The 16,456-nt window shown below is 47.4% G+C and overlaps 1 protein-coding gene across 10 annotated transcripts in view; it reads right to left on the bottom strand.

Moving 5' to 3' along the window:
* The window catches only part of LOC142003705 (GON-4-like protein), a 101,511-nt gene that overhangs the window by 68,162 nt on the left and 16,893 nt on the right, over positions 1 to 16,456 (bottom strand). For all 10 annotated transcript variants that reach the window (XR_012642874.1, XM_074980869.1, XM_074980870.1 and 7 more), the window contains 5 exons: positions 13,768 to 13,863; positions 12,591 to 12,710; positions 7,062 to 7,232; positions 5,747 to 5,939; positions 4,591 to 4,698 (listed from right to left, as the gene is read on the bottom strand). Coding sequence is in view for 9 of the 10 variants with exons in the window: in XM_074980869.1 (XP_074836970.1) it covers positions 4,591 to 4,698; positions 5,747 to 5,939; positions 7,062 to 7,232; positions 12,591 to 12,710; positions 13,768 to 13,863 (688 nt within the window). In the remaining variant the exon portion in view is untranslated. The remainder of the gene's footprint in view (positions 1 to 4,590; positions 4,699 to 5,746; positions 5,940 to 7,061; positions 7,233 to 12,590; positions 12,711 to 13,767; positions 13,864 to 16,456) is intronic.

The raw sequence follows: 16,456 nt of genomic DNA, 5'->3' as shown, positions 1-16,456 counted from the left end.
TATATCTTTTTTGAGCTGAGGAGACCACATCTGCACGCAGTACTCAAGATATGGGCGTACCATAGTTTTATATAGGGGAAGTAAGATATTCTGTCTTATTTTCTATCCCTTTTTTAATTATTCCTAACATCCTATTTGCTTTACTGACAGCCGCTGCACACTGCGTGGATGTTTTCAGAGAACTATCCACTATAATTCCAAGATCCCTTTCCTGATCTGTTGTAGCTAAATTTGCCCCCATCATATATGTATAATTAGGGTTATTTTTTCCAATGTGCATTACCTTACACTTACCCACATTAAATTTCATTTGCCATTTTGCTCCCCAATCACTCAGTTTGCTGAGATCTTTTTGAAGTTCTTCACACAGTCTGCTTTCGTTTTGACTATCCTGAACAGTTTGGTGTCATCTGCAAACTTTGCCACCTCACTGCTCACCCCTTTCTCTAGATCATTGATGAATAAGTTGAACAAGACTGGTCCCAGGACTGACCCTTGGGGAACGCCACTAGTTACCCCCTTCCATTGTGAAAATTTACCATTTATTCCTACCCGTTGTTTCCTGTCTTTTAACCAGTTCCCAATCCATGAAAGGATCTTTCCTCCTATCCCATGACCACCTAATTTACATAAGAGCCTTTGGTGAGGGACCGTGTCAAAGGCTTTCTGGAAATCTAAGTATACAATGTCTACTGGATCCCCCCTGTCCACATGCTTGTTAACCCCTTCAAAGATCTCTAATAGATTAGTAAGACACGATTTCCCTTTACAGAAACCATGTTGACTTTTGCTCAACAAATCATGTTCCTCTAAGTGTCTGACAATTCTATTCTTTACTATTGTTTCTACTAATTTGCCTGGTACTGACGTTAGACTTACCAGTCTATAATTGCTAGGGTCTCCTTTAGAGCCCTTTTTAAATATTGGTGTTATATTAGCTGTCTTCCAGTCATTGGGTACCGAAGCTGATTTAAAGGATAGGTTACAAAACACCATTAATAGTTCTGCAATTTCACATTTGAGTTCTTTCAAAACCCTTGGGTGAATACCATCTGGTCCCGGAGACCTGTGACTGTTTAGCCTATCAATTAGTTCCAAAACCTCCTCTAATGATACTTCAGTCTGGGACAGTTCCTCAGATTTGTCACCCATAAGGGACGGCTCAGATTTGGGAATCTCTCTAACATCCTCAGCCGTGAAGACTGAAGCAAAGAAATCATTTAGTTTTTCCGCAATGGCATTATCCTCCTTGATTGCTCCTTCTATGTCTCTATCGTCCAGGGTCCCCACTGCTTTTTTAGCAGGCTTTCTGCTTCTAATGTACTTAAAAAACATTTTACTATTGTTTTTTGAATTTATGGCTAACTGTTCCTCAAAATCTTTTTTGACTTTTATTACATTTTTACATTTAATTTGGCAGTGTTTATGTTCCTTTCTATTTTGATCATTAGGATCTGACTTCCACTTTTTAAAAGATGCCTTTTTATCTCTCACTGCCTCTTTTACATGGTTGTTAAGCCATGGTGGCTCTTTTTTAGGTCTCTTACTGTGTTTCTTAATTTGGGGTATACATTTAAGTTGGGCCTCTAATATGGTATCTTTGAAAAGCTGATACGCAGCTTGCAGGGATTTTACTCTAGTTACTCTACCTTTTCATTTCTGCTTAACTAACCTCCTCATTTTTGTGTAATTCCCCTTTTTGAAACTAAATACCAGAGTGTTGGACTGTTGCGGTGTTTTTCCCAACACAGGGATATTAAATGTTGTTATGTTATGGTCACTATTTCCAAGCAGTCCTGTAATAGTTACCTCTTGGACCAGATCCTGTGTTCCACTCAGTACTAAATCAAGAATTGCCTCTCCCCTTGTGGGTACCTGTACCAGCTGCTCCAAGAAGCAGTCATTTAAGGCATCAAGAAATGTTCTCTCTGAATCCCTTCCTGAGGTGACATGTAGCCACTCGATATGGGGATAATTGAAGTCCCCCATTATTAGTGAGTTTTTTATTTTGATAGCCTCTCTAATCTCCCTTAGCATTTCAGCATCACTATCAATGTCCTGGTCCTGTGGTCGATAATATATCCCTAGCGCTATATTCCCATCAAAGGAAGGAACTGCTATCCATAGTGATTCTGTGGAACATTTTGATTCATTTAGGATTTTTATTTCATTTGATTCTATATTATCTTTTACATACAGTACCACTCGACCCATTCTGTCCTTCCGATATATTTTATATGCCGGTATGATAGCGTCCCACTGATTGTCCTTATTCCACCAAGTTTCCGTGATGCCTATTATGTCAATCTCCTCCTTTGATATGAGGTACTCTAATTCACCCATCTTACTGGACAGACTTCTAGCATTTGTGTAAAAGCACTTTAAAAAACTACCACTATTCATATGCCTGCCCTTCCCTGACGTATTGGATTCTTTTACATGTGATTTTTTTCTCATCTGATCTGGCCCATACTCTAGCATCTCCCTTCTTCTCTTTCTGACTGAATTCTAGAGAATCTCTATCAATGGAGTCTCGCCTAAGAGAAGTCTCCATCCGATCCATGTGCTTCTCCGCACCAATCGGCTTTCCCCCATCTCTTAGTTTAAACACTGCTCTATGACCTTTTTAATGTTTAATGCCAGCAGCCTGGATTCCACCTTGGTTTAGGTGGAGCCCATCTTTCCTGTATAGGCTCCCCCTACCCCAAAAGTGTCCCCAGTTCCTAATAAATCTAAACCCTTCTTCCCTACACCATCGTCTCATCCACGCATGGAGACTCCGAAGTTCTGCCTGCCTACTTGGCCCTGCGCGTGGAACTGGAAGCATTTCTGAGAATGCCACCACAGGGGTCCTGGATTTCAGTCTCCTTCCTAGCAACCTAAATTTGGCCTCCAGGACATCTCTCCTATCCTTCCCTATGTCATTGGTACCTACATGTACCATGACCACGGGCTCCTCCCCGCTACTGCATATAAGTCTGTCTAGATGCCTTGAAAGATCCGCAACCTTCACACCAGGCAGGCAAGTCACCATATGGTTCTCCCAGTCATCACAAACCCAACTATCTCTATTTCTAATGATCGAATCACCCACAACTAACACCTGCCTCTTCCTAACAACTGGCGTTCCCTCCCCCGGAGAGGTATCCTTGGCGCGAGAAGATACCATAGCACCCTCTGGAAGGAGGGTCCCAACTATGGGATGGTTTTCCTCTGCCCCCATTGCCTGCTCTCCTTCCCCAAGTCTTTCATCCTCCTTAACAGCATTGGGGCTGTCAGATTGGAGGTGGGACAGCCCTACTACGTCCCGGAAAGCCTCATCAACATAGCTCTCTGCCTTCCTTGGCTCCTCCAGTTCAGCCACCCTGGTCTCCAAAGCCCGCACTCGGTCTCTGAGCGCCAGGAGCTCCTTGCACCGAGTGAACACATAAGCCACCTGCCCACAGGGTAGGTAATCATACATATTACACTCGACACAAACAGGATAGCCCCCGCTCTGCTGCTGGTCTTCTGCCTGCATTTCCTCCTCAGATTTAATTTAATTCTATATGGGTTCTTAAGTAAAAGTATCAGATGGGGATGTTATAAAAGATGTAAGGACGTTAGAAGTAACTAGCTCCCTCTAAACTCCCCTCTCAAAACTCCCGCCTGTTAGTAGTCGGCCTGTTTGTAAGCACCCCGGTTGCTTGCCAGCAGGGTTTAAAAGGCGCCGGCCTTCCTGATAGCCCCTCCCTCTGGCTACAGCTCAGCCAATCAGCACAGAGGTTTTGATTTCAAACCTAATCAAGGCTCACAGCTTCCAACTGCCAGCCTGAGCACATGGCCTTTCAAACAGACAGCTCAGCACTCCAAACTCCAAACAAACAGACAAACACAAGCCCAGAACCCCTAAACACAAACACCCACACACTCTAGACAGCCATTTACCTCAAGGTGCTGTAGATTGCCCCTTCCTTCACCAGGAGAGCCCCTCTCAAAACTCCCACCTGTTAGCAGTCAGCCTGTTTGCAAGAGCCCCGGTCGCAAGCGCCCTGGTCGCTTGCCAGCAGGGTTTAAAAGGCTTCTTTTGAAAGAAGCTATTTTAAAATAAGAATATGTAAATAAGGTGCCAGATATGTAAATCTGCAACTCATTTGCATTCCTCTTTCAAAAGAGGAATGAAAGTGTAGATACAGCCTCTGTGACCAACAATGCAGCTCTGACCTCACTTTACAGCTGAAGGTCTAAGCCACACAGTTAAGTCATTCAATGCAACCCTATTTAACCTTCTTCATTCCCACACCAAACCTAAAGCATACTGTCCCATTTTGTCTAAAACGGTAGTCAAAATGAAGTAGTTGTATCTGATGGCAATAGAATGGTAATGTTCAGTTACTGGCCAGACCCATTCATGCCTTTATGGGGAATCATTACTATACAAAGGAACTGATGCATTTAATAGCATGGGGAGTGGCTCAATTTTTTTATTATTATTATTATTATTATTATTATTGGAAAGACTTTGCAACACACAAAAGTTTTCAATTTGGATCAACAATTCTACTAGAAGCACTCCTGCAGGAGCTGAGCTTCAGTTATCACAGTACTTACTGGTGATTCTCACAGCACGATCATTCCTGAAGTCTTCTGTGTCTGGTTCATCCAGATCTTCCAGGAAGTTATACTCAGGGTCGTCGTCGTCGTCATCATCTGCCTCATCTAACAAGATAAATATTTGAAACACTGATTCAAAAGTCAGACTCTGTGGAAGACTGTGCTAATAGCAATCTGGGGGGAAACAATGGGCTTATTGGCTATCCTGCCAGAGAGAGGAAGGACTCATGTTGGTGTCAGTTTTAACAGGGTCCCAGTTTGCGCAATTGCTATTGTAGCAATAACAAAACTATCTGCCTTTCAAACTGCACTTGCAGCATCCTCATTTCTTTCCTAGTATTTTAACCATTCCTGTTTATTATGGAGAGCCTGATTCTTCACTGGCTGCAATCTGTCATCTAAATTTGCACAAGTGCATGATGCCACTATTCTAAATCACACACTGTACAATGTGTAAGTGATGACAACAGGACAGACAATCAACCTCTAAATTATTTTCTTATTTCTTACAAGAGAGAAACCAAGATGGTAAATATAACATAAAACACAATTAAGTGGTGCCCCACACTACACTTAGCAAGATAGACACTACTGAAACAAAGTATAGGCCTAATTGTATCTTCTTATCTGACAATCAAATCCAAGCTAGATTCTCACTGGGTAAGTCATTTTAAGATTTCCTCCTACCCATCCTGGGCCTTTTTTCTTCCCCTGAAGTCAACGGGTGTTACTCATATGTTGTAAAAAAAAGAAAACATCACTCTGACATATATTAACAGGAATCTCAGACACGAGACAATTATTTCACTTTGCTCAGTAACAATGAGGCCTCAGCTGTAGTACTATGCCTAATTTTGAGCCCCACACTTTAAGAAAGATTTGGACTCAATGGAAAGAGTCCAAGAGCACAATAGTGTGCAAGTCAGTGCATGTTTAGCCCTGAAGACGATTAAGAACAGAATAATTAACATAAGACATGTTGAAGGTCAGCAAGACTCTTTGTATGCAGAATATAGCCACATTACTAACCAAGCTAACATGAGATGGCCTAGTACAGACAGGAAAAGAAAACTTCAAGCTCCCACAGAACTCGTATCAAGATTAAAGATGAAAATGTCATCAGGATCACTAACTAGCCAGGGATGCTGCACACCTTCATTCTCCACATCATCATTCATGAGTCCCCCAAGCCACCTTTTCCAGTCTTCATCATCTGCAGTATTTGGGTCATACATGTCTGGTGTGATATCTGGGGCACGGAGCTCAGCCTCCAATTGTCCAAGAGGAACATCTTTCAGTGGTCTCTTTGATCGAGTGCGGAAAGCAATGAGACTATCATCTAGAGACTGAAACATGGAAAGAGAGCTCAGTGCAATCAAAGTCACTCCAATATTCTTCTAATTCCTTTGATGTCAATAATTTCAGTGCAGCCATAAAAACATCAAACCTGACACTAAAAAAAAAATCTTAACACTTGCCACAAAGAGATTCATGTTATTTTGCTGCTCCCTCGAACCAAAACATGTAACTAATCTCTTATTACACTGTAACACCACTTACAAATATCTTTTCAATATGCACCTCATTCAAAACCTACTGCCTAAAGAACTTTCTTCCCCCTCAACATTTTCCTCCTTAGTTAGCTGGTTTATCCAGCCCATCTCTGATGCTCAGTTGTTATCACAACAGCTCCTTTCCAAGACAGGAGCTGGACAGTACCAACTTTAAATTCTGTATCATTGCAGCTGAAATACACCTGCCCCTTAGACCTCTTGATCCCAGTTTTATAGTCTGCCACCACCCCGCTGAGCCACGGAGTCACCTAAAGAGAGCAATTTACAGCATAAATTTGGCAGCATTACACTTTACAAAAGCAAGATTTATAAAAATGCAACACCAAAGAAAATATTTGAACAACTTAAAATTCCAAACACTTTAAAAAGAAGCTTTCTCCTGCAGTGTTTCTAAACCTGAGCAATGCAGCACAAAAGCTACCAATGTGAAACTGATGTAACTAGTATCAGAGTGGTAGCTGAGTTAGTCTTGTTGTTTTTGAAGATACAGAAGTCCTGCGTCACCTTACAGACTAACAGATATTTTGGAACATACGCTTTCATGGGCAAAGACCTGCTTTGGCTGATGAAGCAGGTCTTTGACGATGAAAGCTTATGCTCCAAAATGTCTGTTAGCCTATAAGGTGCCACAGGACTTACTGATGTAACTGATTTTCATAATCCAAGTGAGAGAATTATACAGTTAGCAATGTGCTTGACTGCAAAATTATTAAATTGAGAGCACATAGAGGGACTCTGCCGACATTTTAAACAGTAAAGATCAAACAAGCACCTTCCCTGAACAAAAACAAAAAGCAGTCAAGACTAGCAAAATAGTTTATTAGGTGAGCTTTCGTGGGACAGACCCACTTCTTCAGACCAGTGTCATTTTTGTAGCATCCCTAATCACATTACCTGATAGGAATCCATGCATACTGGGCTGTAGGCCAGTTCCTCATCCACAGCATGCAGCTTCTCCATAAAAGTGCTATCCCTACTCTGTTTTGGTTTCGGTGGTGGTGGAGGTCCCATGGGAACCACTTCTGCACTAATATGCCGCATTAGGGGTGTAGAAACCTTCTCCACCTAATGAAAAGAAGCCTTCCCGTTAAAAATATTTTTACTTAAGTCAGTCTCTCCAAGGCAATGATTGCCTTTTTTCTGTTTGCATAATGCCTTGAACAATCAGGCATTATGGCAATTCAAAATGAAACAGTGCATGGATTCTCCAGAGTCTCATAAACTTGGTTGGTAGCAAGCAGCATGGTGGGAATGTAGATATTCAGAGCTTTGCAGGAGAGGAGAAAATTTCAAAAAGATTTCACTCTAATCAATTTCCAAAGTTACCAACAAGTTAGTTTAATTAGACAAGATTAAATTGGTGATAGATAACTATTACAGGGATGGAGAGAAAAATCAGTATGTGAACACCTTGTTACCTCTAATTCCAAGTACTTTGCCACAGGTGAGAGAGAAATAATTGCTTATAAAGAAAAAAGATGAGCAGCATCGTATCATTCGTGTTTACTGCAAGATGCATCGTTAAAAAAGAAAAAGGAGGCTGTTTTGGGGATATTATGTTGAGGGGACTGACTGTTGGATTCTAAGAAGAGACAACCTTTTAGAAAATACAGACTCAAGAAACAGAACAAACCATTCACTCTTTAGAAGGGAGAGAAAGCCAAGCAGACTCTTACATATAGCATAAAGAATTATCTGCTCTCTTGATCACATATTCCCAACCTCTGGCTGCTTATGAGTGAATCAGACAAAATGAACCTGTTAAAATCATCCCTTGCTCATTTCTTGAATAGATCATCCTCCTTTTTTGAATCCCTCCAATAACTCTTCCAGACACCAAAGCCGTGTCTACACTAACCAGCTATTTTGAAATAGCCAAGCCAACTTCAAAATAGCACCCGGTGCGTCTACCTTCACTGTGTGCCACTTCGAAGTTGAAATCAATGTAAGGCAGCGAGCTGTTGAAATCGCTATCCCCATCAGAAGATGGGAACAGCGCCCTACTTCGACGTCCAACGTTGAAGTACAGCATGTGTAGATGATCCGTGTTCTGCTACGTCGAAATAGCAGGGTCCTCCATGGCGGCCATCAGCTGAGGGGTTGAGAGACGCTCTGTGCAGCCCCTGAGCTCTATGGTCATTGCGTGCAGCAGCCCCTTAAAGCTCCACACCCCGATTTCCTGTGGCAGGAAGCTGAGAGCATGCAGGCAGCAGCACAGACATGTACACAGCCTGCATACCCTGCAGATGCCCCAATCCCCCACCCAGTGCCCATGGCAGCCAGCCAGCCCCCCGCGGTCCCACAGGGCACCCTCCCCCCGCAGGGGACCCAGGGCTCCCAGCTATCCAGCCAGGCGGGGAAGAGGCGGTGGGGCCCCTCCTGGTTGGACATCGAGATCCGGGAACTTCTGGGGCTTTGGGGCGAGGAGGAGGTGCTCCAGGTAATGGGAAGCAAGTGACAGAACGCAGATGCATTCGCCCGGCTGGCCGAGGGCCTGGCTGCCCCGGGTCACCCTGTCCACACTCCTGACCATGTCAGGAGTAAGGTCAAGGAGCTGCGGCAGGGTAACGCCCTGGCCCGGGACACAGCCAGCTGGTCTGGGGCTGCCCCCGCTGCTTGCCCCTTTTACAGGGAGCTCAGGGAGATCCTGGGCTCCCAGTATATCACCTCCCCACCGCCACCCTTGACACCTCAGCTGACGAGCCCCAGCAAGCCCCGGAGCCGGAGTCCAGCCCAGAGGCCAGTCCTGCACCCCAGGAGCCCTCAGAGGAGCACACCCCTGGGACAGCGGAGGAGGAGGAGGAGGAGGAGGAGGAGGGCTCCAGTGATGGGGGGCTCCTGATCGACCTCCCCTCTCACAGCTCCAGCAGGGCGTCTGCCCTGCAGGTGTCCCCCGATCATGGGAGTGGACTGTCAGGTATGTATCCCAGGTGCACACCTCTGGGTTAAGGGGCAGGGGCAAGGGACACAACCAGGGCCCTCCACACACCCAGGTGATCCTGGCCCACCATGGCCCAGCCACATCACAGCCCTGAGACAGCAGTGGCATGTCCCTCAGAGCCCATGAGCAGCTGCCCCCCAGGACGGCACCACGCCCCATCCCTGGGGATGGGGGGAGCAGAGCCCCCAAAGGGGGTCACCCACGGGAGGACACCACACCCATCACCATCTTGGGGGACAGGGGATGGAGAACCAGCAGTGGAGGGGTGGGGGGACGCAGGCCATGGGTCAGGGCCCAGACTAGCAGCTGTCTCCACTCTCGCCCACTCTATTCCACACCCGCACGATCTGAAGGCCTCAACAGCACGGGCACCACATCCGTTGTGTTGGACAACCCACCGGGGCCGTAGCATCAGGACAGCCAGGCAGCAGAGCAGGGACTGGCCCTGGGATGAGCCCATCACCGCCAGAGCCAGCCACAGGCAGCTGCTGACCCCCACCTCCTCGCCACCCTCCAGTGTCAGGTGGAGATTTCAGAGCGCCACCTGCAAGTGGAGGAGCGCCGGCTCCACTTGCAGGATAGAGCGCTGGCCTGGCGCCAGGAGGCTTGGGGGTCCTTCATGAGGACCTTCGAGCATCTCGCTGAGCAGATGGCACCCCCCACCGCTCCGGCCACCGTCCCTCCCAGCCGCCCTCCACCTGCCCTGGAACCTGCTGAGGAGGGGGACCGCGGGGCTCAGGAGCCAGCCCGGCCGTACCCGCCAGTCCTTCTGTCCCCCACCCAGCCTCAGTGGAGCCTCCAGCCCAGACATGGGTCACATCCCCGCCCCGCACGCTGTGCGTGGGACAGTAGGGGGAAGAGGGCCAAGGACTGGGCCGCCAAGGACCCCCGCCTTTGTACATATCCCCCCCCCCCATTATTGTACATAGTTGCCTTGTCCCACCCCCATTTAGTAGCTGTCCCCCGCAAATGTATATAGTTCCCCCATTCATGTTAAAGTTCATCATTTTTGGTTTCAAGAATGTTCAGTTTATTTAAAACAACACAAACGTGTGTTGTGTCGTCTTCGGTGCACAGTGGTGTGGGCATGGGGGCAGTGCAGTGTGTTGTGGGCGGTGGGTGTTTCACCAGGTTGGCCCTGCCAGCATTCACCCCACAGCCTGGTCAAAATGGGCACAGGGCCTCCCAGATTCAGATCCCCTCATAGTCAGCTTGGCGACTTGGGGCAGCGGGTGGCTGGGGGTAGGCCGCACCAACCTCCACAGCCCAGCCCTACACGAATGCCCTCCCCTTGCTCTCCACCAGGTTGTGGAGTGCACAGCACGCGCCCACAACCTGGGGAATGTTGGGATGCCCCGTTTCCAGGTGGGCGAGGAGGCATCTCCAGCGGCCTTTGAGGTGTCCAAAACTCCTCTCGACCAGCTAGCATGCATGGTTCAGGCAGGTGTCGAACGGCTCCTGGCTGGTGCTGAGGTGGCCCATGTAGGGTCGCATGAGCCAGGGCTGGAGGGGGTAGGCCACATCCGCCACGAGGCAGAGGGGCATGGTGGTGTCCCCCAGAGGGATCTCCTGCTGGCGAATGTAGGTCCCTGCCTCCAGCCGGCGCCACAGGCCTGAGTTCCTAAAAACCTGGGCATCGTGGGTGCTACCAGGCCAGCCAACATGTATGTCCAGGAAGCTGCCCTGGCTGTCCACCATGGCCTGGAGGACCACCAAGTTGTAGTCCTTTCTGTTCAGTAAGCATCCTCCGCTGTGCTCCAGGGCACGGATGGAGATGTAGGTCCATCCAGTGCTCCGAAGCAGTTGGGGAACCCCATGCAGGCAAACCCTACGATGGCCACATCCAGATCCCCGAGCCACACAAGCCTGTGGAGCAGCAGAGCGTTCAGCATGCGGACCACCTGCGGGGTGAGGACATAAGCACCCATGAGGGGTGTGCCTGGCCCTCCCCCGGGCTCCCCCCTCTTCCCCGGGGTTCGCCCTCCCCCTGGTCCCCCCCAGGATCTCCCCTTCTCCCTCCCCCCAGTCTCTCCCCCTCCCCCTGGGGTCCCCTTACCTCCATGGCGACAGCCCCCACGGTGGCCTTGCCCACACCGAACTGCTGCTCTATGGATCAGTAGCTGTCTGGAGTGGCCAGCTTCCAGACAGGGATGCCAACCCATTTCTCGACAGTGAGGGCACACCGCATGGGAATGTCCTGGTGCCGCAGGGCAGGGGTGAGCCACTGGCAGAGCTCAAGGAACGTCTGCCGGCTCATCCGGAAATTCTGGAGCCATCCATCATCGTCCCACTCCCCAAGCACCAGCCGCTCCCACCACTCTGTGCGGGTGGGGTACCTCCATAGCTGACAGCACGCCCAGTGGGGAGAGGCCAGGAGGGCTACATGGTGGTCTGAGGAGGCTCCTTCATCCCCCGAGGACAACAGCTTATCTTGCAGGAGAAGCTGGGTGGCCTCCTCCATGGCACTGAGCAGGGCAGCCACTGCCCCAGGGGCAGCTGTGTGGGCTTCTGGCTGCTGCTGCTGCTGCTGCTGCTGGGGGTCCATGCTGTGTGCACAGGGTCTGCAAGTGGTTGTGGGCTCTGCAGACCTGTGCTGTGCAGGCCGAGTCTGCCTGGGAGGGGCCCTTTAAGGGAGTAGCTTACTGTTGCCCTGGAAGGGCTAGTCCACCCTGTGACCCTGTCCTCACGCTTTCCTAGCCCCCTTATTCCAACTGGGGCTGCTTTTGTGTGTAGACGCTCCCCTGTGGGGCCTATTTCAATTTAGTGCTTTCCTATGTCGATGCTGAATGTCAACAGCACCGGCCCTGGAGGATGTGTGGACACTACGCGTCGAAATAACTTATTTCAATACGTCGAAATAAGCTATTTCGATGTAGCTTCCCAGTGTAGACGTAGCTCAAGTCAGACTTAAGCTATTTGTCCTACACTTCTCAGCCCTTCCCAACTGTCTTTCTACCAATCCGTTATGTATTGCTTCTCACATCACCCACCCACAGTATCATTTTTCACAGACTACAGCCACCACAAACTTGTTGGTACTTTTTTCCACACTATTCCTTACTCATGGAAATGTGCCCTCAACTGATGTGTAAGGTCAGTAATGTCTTTTTCAAATCTATGCAAGGCTCACTTCTGTCTTGATGTCTGTAAGAAAATTTCCAACATCTAAAGGTTCAGCTGAGGTACAACTGGAGAAGTTAGTACATGTAACAACTACTACTACACCACCCCCACCCCCTTTCTTTAACTGTATCCATCTCACCGATTCTTTGTAAACTGCTATTCATAAACTATAAACTCATTGGGCATAGCTGCATCCTCTTCTTCCTATAGCCACCATACAAATGAGACAGTCAAATCAGCACCTGAGTGCTACCAGAATATAAAATTTATCAAAAAATGATTATGGATTTATCACTGGTGGCTTTGAATGAAAGACTGAAGCTATTATAGAAAGTACTTGAATTTGATGAGAACCCTACCTCCGATAGGACTGCTCCCTCTTCATCTGTCTCTATCATATCTGATAATCGCTGTGTCTTAGATCTCTTTGCTCCCCGAGGAGAAGAGGCAGTGCTCTCCACATCACTTTCCAACAAGCTCTATAGAAAACCAAACAAAAAAGTCAAATAATTTTGCAATCACTAGTACACCCTCTCTCAACTAATACCTTATTTCATTGATTTTCTTTTAACATAATGAAGTTAAAGGCACAGGATACTCTGAAGGAAAGAATGAATCAAAGCCAGAAGGATAATCTTTCAGAGAGGACACTGTGGCAGCACCTAACTTTTATCTAATAGCCCACTGGTTAAGACTGTGGGAGACCCTGGTTCAAATCACCTCTGCCAGAGAGTAGTGGAGAACTGAATATAGAGACTTTCACTACACAGTGGTTGACGCTGCAGTGATCGATCCACTAGTGGTCAGGTATAGTGTCTGAAGAGCAGACAAGAAGGGTAGGCGGAGTCAAAGGGAGAGCTGCCCCATCTGACCTTAGCACATAAAAATACTGTGGTAGGTACAACAACTTCACCTAGTAACTGAAGTTGCATATCTTAGATCAACCTAGAAGGGAAGAAGAGGTGTAGTGTAGACTAGAAGCCTACTGCCCAGATGACTGCCCAAAGCAGGGATTTACTAGGTGTTCTGGAGTCAGGCTCTTGATCTACACTCAGCATAATATATTTAAATGTTTATTGGAAAAAGGACATGAACTTTAGAAAATGGTTCCTAACCACTGCAAGAGTGCCTCTCAAGAGGAGATGTGGGGGCACCTGCCTTTAATTAATTTTAATGGATCTGACTCAATTACACGCTGCCCTAAACCAGTAGGTATACACTGAGACAGCCTCTGAACACACATACCAGACTGTACCTCAAAGGCAACACAGGTGGGGGAAATACACTGTCTGAGGATCCCGATGCAATCTAGGTGAGAGGTAGTGACCAAAGCATCAGGACTTAGGTGTCTGAGCACATGCCCCTTTGGCAGATTTTTAAGGGACCTGATGAGCAGACAATCAGCCACTTTTGGAATCAGACAGCAACTGAGCAGAGATTTGGAATATCTAGATTTTGGATTTGGGTGCCTACAATGGCTGAGACACATATATAGCTCTTCGTAGATAAAAATCACCTGTGTTCTGCCATATTTACCTCTTCAGCAGTCTCATCCTCATCCTCTTCCTCAGGCTGGTATTCCTCATCAGATGAGTCATCATCTCCAAGGGGAATGTCCACAAATTGAGGGGGCTGCAGGGGAGCCAAGGGAAAGATACAAACTTTATAGATTTAAACTAAAAGCGTTAGTTTCAAATACCCACACCACAGGACATGTGAGGTGAAGCTCACAGAAGGAGCAAAGATAAGGAAAGAGACCCCAGAGGAGGGGGAACTGAATCCAAGTAAGGCTGGTAGAATGGGTGGATTCAGCAGTGGAAGAACAGGCTGAACTTTCAATATTAAAAAACACTGAATGACCTCACAGCATCTTAGTGCACACAAGTCTATGAAATCCACATGCTTCTAGCACTGATATCCTCATCAGCCCAGTGTTTGTTACTCTCATTTACTGCATCACATCTAAAATTTCTTGTCTGTGCATTTGTTTTATTTTGCAGAGAGGGGCGGTTTTAATAGCTGCCTGTGTGCCTGAGCATCTGTTTTGCAGAGAGAGGCAGTTGGAAAGCGTGTTTGGCAAGTTTGCAAGGTGTGAATTGGAAGAGCTTCCTTCCAGGTGGGCATTCAAGGGCTGATCAGATTGGAGGCAAAGGCTTTGAGCCAGACGTAACCAGCTAGTAGCCCTATAAGAAGGCAGCCCCAGTGAACCCTGTGAGCAGTGAACAGAAGCAGCTAACAGGGAGTTTGCCTAGGAAAGCAACCTCGAGGAGCTCAGGTGAGTGTGGCATTTGGGGGCGGGGGGGCTGCGTTGTGAGCTGGTGGGTTAAATTTCTGTCTGTGCATTTGTTTTATTTTCAAGAGGGGGCAGTTTGAAGAGATGCCTGTGTGCCTAAGCATCGGTTTTGCAGAGGAGGCAGCTGGAAAGCATAAGCAGTGAACAAGAGCAGCTAACAGGCAGTTTGCCTTAGGGAGGAGCCCCACACCTGTTTTCCCTTTCTTATATGGTGTTTTTCTTATGCCCTTCAAGGCGTCACTAGAAACAAATAAGGGATCTCTGAAAAGGGAAAAAATGGATAGTGACATGGCTGGGTGAGAGGTCTGTTGTTGTGACCTGCATGTCATGTTTGTCTTTGTCCCGAATGATAGAAAGGATTTTCTATGTACCCAGTGCAATCTGGTTGCCCTTTCAGAAGAGAAGGTTAAAGGACTTGAGGTGCAAATATCAACCCTCAGGTCCATCAAAGAGGGTGAAGACTTTCTGGATAGAAGGCAACAGATAATACTGCAGGAGCAGCAGGCTGCCCAAAACAAGGAAGAGAACTGGAAGCATGTTACCTCCAGGAGGAGAAAACCAGTTCAGGTCTCTCCAATTCCAGTGGCATTAAGTAACGGCTTTCAGCCTCTCTCCACAGGTGATACAGCAGAGATAATCGGGGCTGGTACCTCACAGGGATTGGATCTGAAAGGCCATGTCTACACTATCCCCATCTGCTCGTAGGAATAAGGGGACTTCGAAGTAGGCGGGGTCCTTTCGAAAAGGAGCCCCGTTGGGGTGAGCCGCATCAATTTTGGAGTGCCGCAGCCGCCCGCATGCTAATGAGGCACTGAATATGTATTTCAGTGCTTCATTAGTAAAGTTTGAAATGGCCATTTCGAAGTTTGGGGCTAGTGTAGACGTAGACAAAGAGTCCCCACAGTTTCTAAGGCATGGGATGCGAAATCCTAGAGATGGGAGTTCTATGACCACCACCCCTAAGAGAAAAAGATGGGTGGTGGTGGTGGTCAGGGACTCCCTCCAAAGAGGGATGGAGCCATCTATCTGCCATTCGGACCTAGAATCCTGACAAGTTTGCTGCTTGCCTGGAGCTAGAACCCAGGATATCAGAGAGCCCCTGCCAAAAACTGTTAAACCTGTAGACTATTACCCCTTCCTACTTCTCCACATAGGAACCAGTGACACAGCTAAGAGCAACTTTGAAGAGATCATGGCGGATTACGTAACCCTAGGAAGGAAGATCAAGGAATACGGTGCAGAAGATGCCTGTACACTAACGCCAGAAGCCTAGGGAACAAACAGGAAGAATTAGAGGCCCTGACACAGTCAAAGTAGTATGAGGTGGTTGAAATAGCAGCAACTTGGTGGGACAATTCACATAACTGGAGCACGGTCATGGAAGGTTATAAACTGTTTAGGAAGGACAGATGGGGAGAAAAGGAACAAGAGTTGCACTCTATGAGAGGGAGCAGTATCATTACTCAGAGCTCCAGTATGAGGAGGAGAAAATCCAGCTGAGTGTCTTTGGGTTAAGCTTAGAGGCAGAAATAACAGAGGTGATGATGTAGTTGGTGTCTGCTATAAACCACCAGATCAGGTAGATGAGGATTTCTTCAGGCAGCTAGATGACGCTTCCAAATCACAGGCCCTGGTTCTCATGGGAGACTTTATTTACCCAGACATTTGTTGGGAGACCAATACAGCAGCACACAGACAATCAAGGAAGTTTTTGGAGAATGTTGGGGATAACTTCTTGGTACAAGTGCTGAAGGTACTGACCAGGGGCCGTGTGCAACTTGACCTGCTGCTCACAAACAGGGAAAAACTAGTAGGAGAAATAGAAGTGGGAGGAAACCTGGGCTGCAGTAACCATGAGATCGTAGATTTCAGGATCCGGACAAAAGGAAGAATGGTGAGCAGTAACATACAGACCCTTGATTTTAGAAGAGC

The sequence above is a fragment of the Carettochelys insculpta genome, chromosome 30 (genome assembly GCF_033958435.1).
Source record: "Carettochelys insculpta isolate YL-2023 chromosome 30, ASM3395843v1, whole genome shotgun sequence".
Classification (NCBI taxonomy): Eukaryota; Metazoa; Chordata; order Testudines; family Carettochelyidae; genus Carettochelys; species Carettochelys insculpta.
The sequence above is the reverse complement of the archived record's forward strand: the minus strand, read 5'-3'. Positions and strand labels throughout refer to the sequence as shown.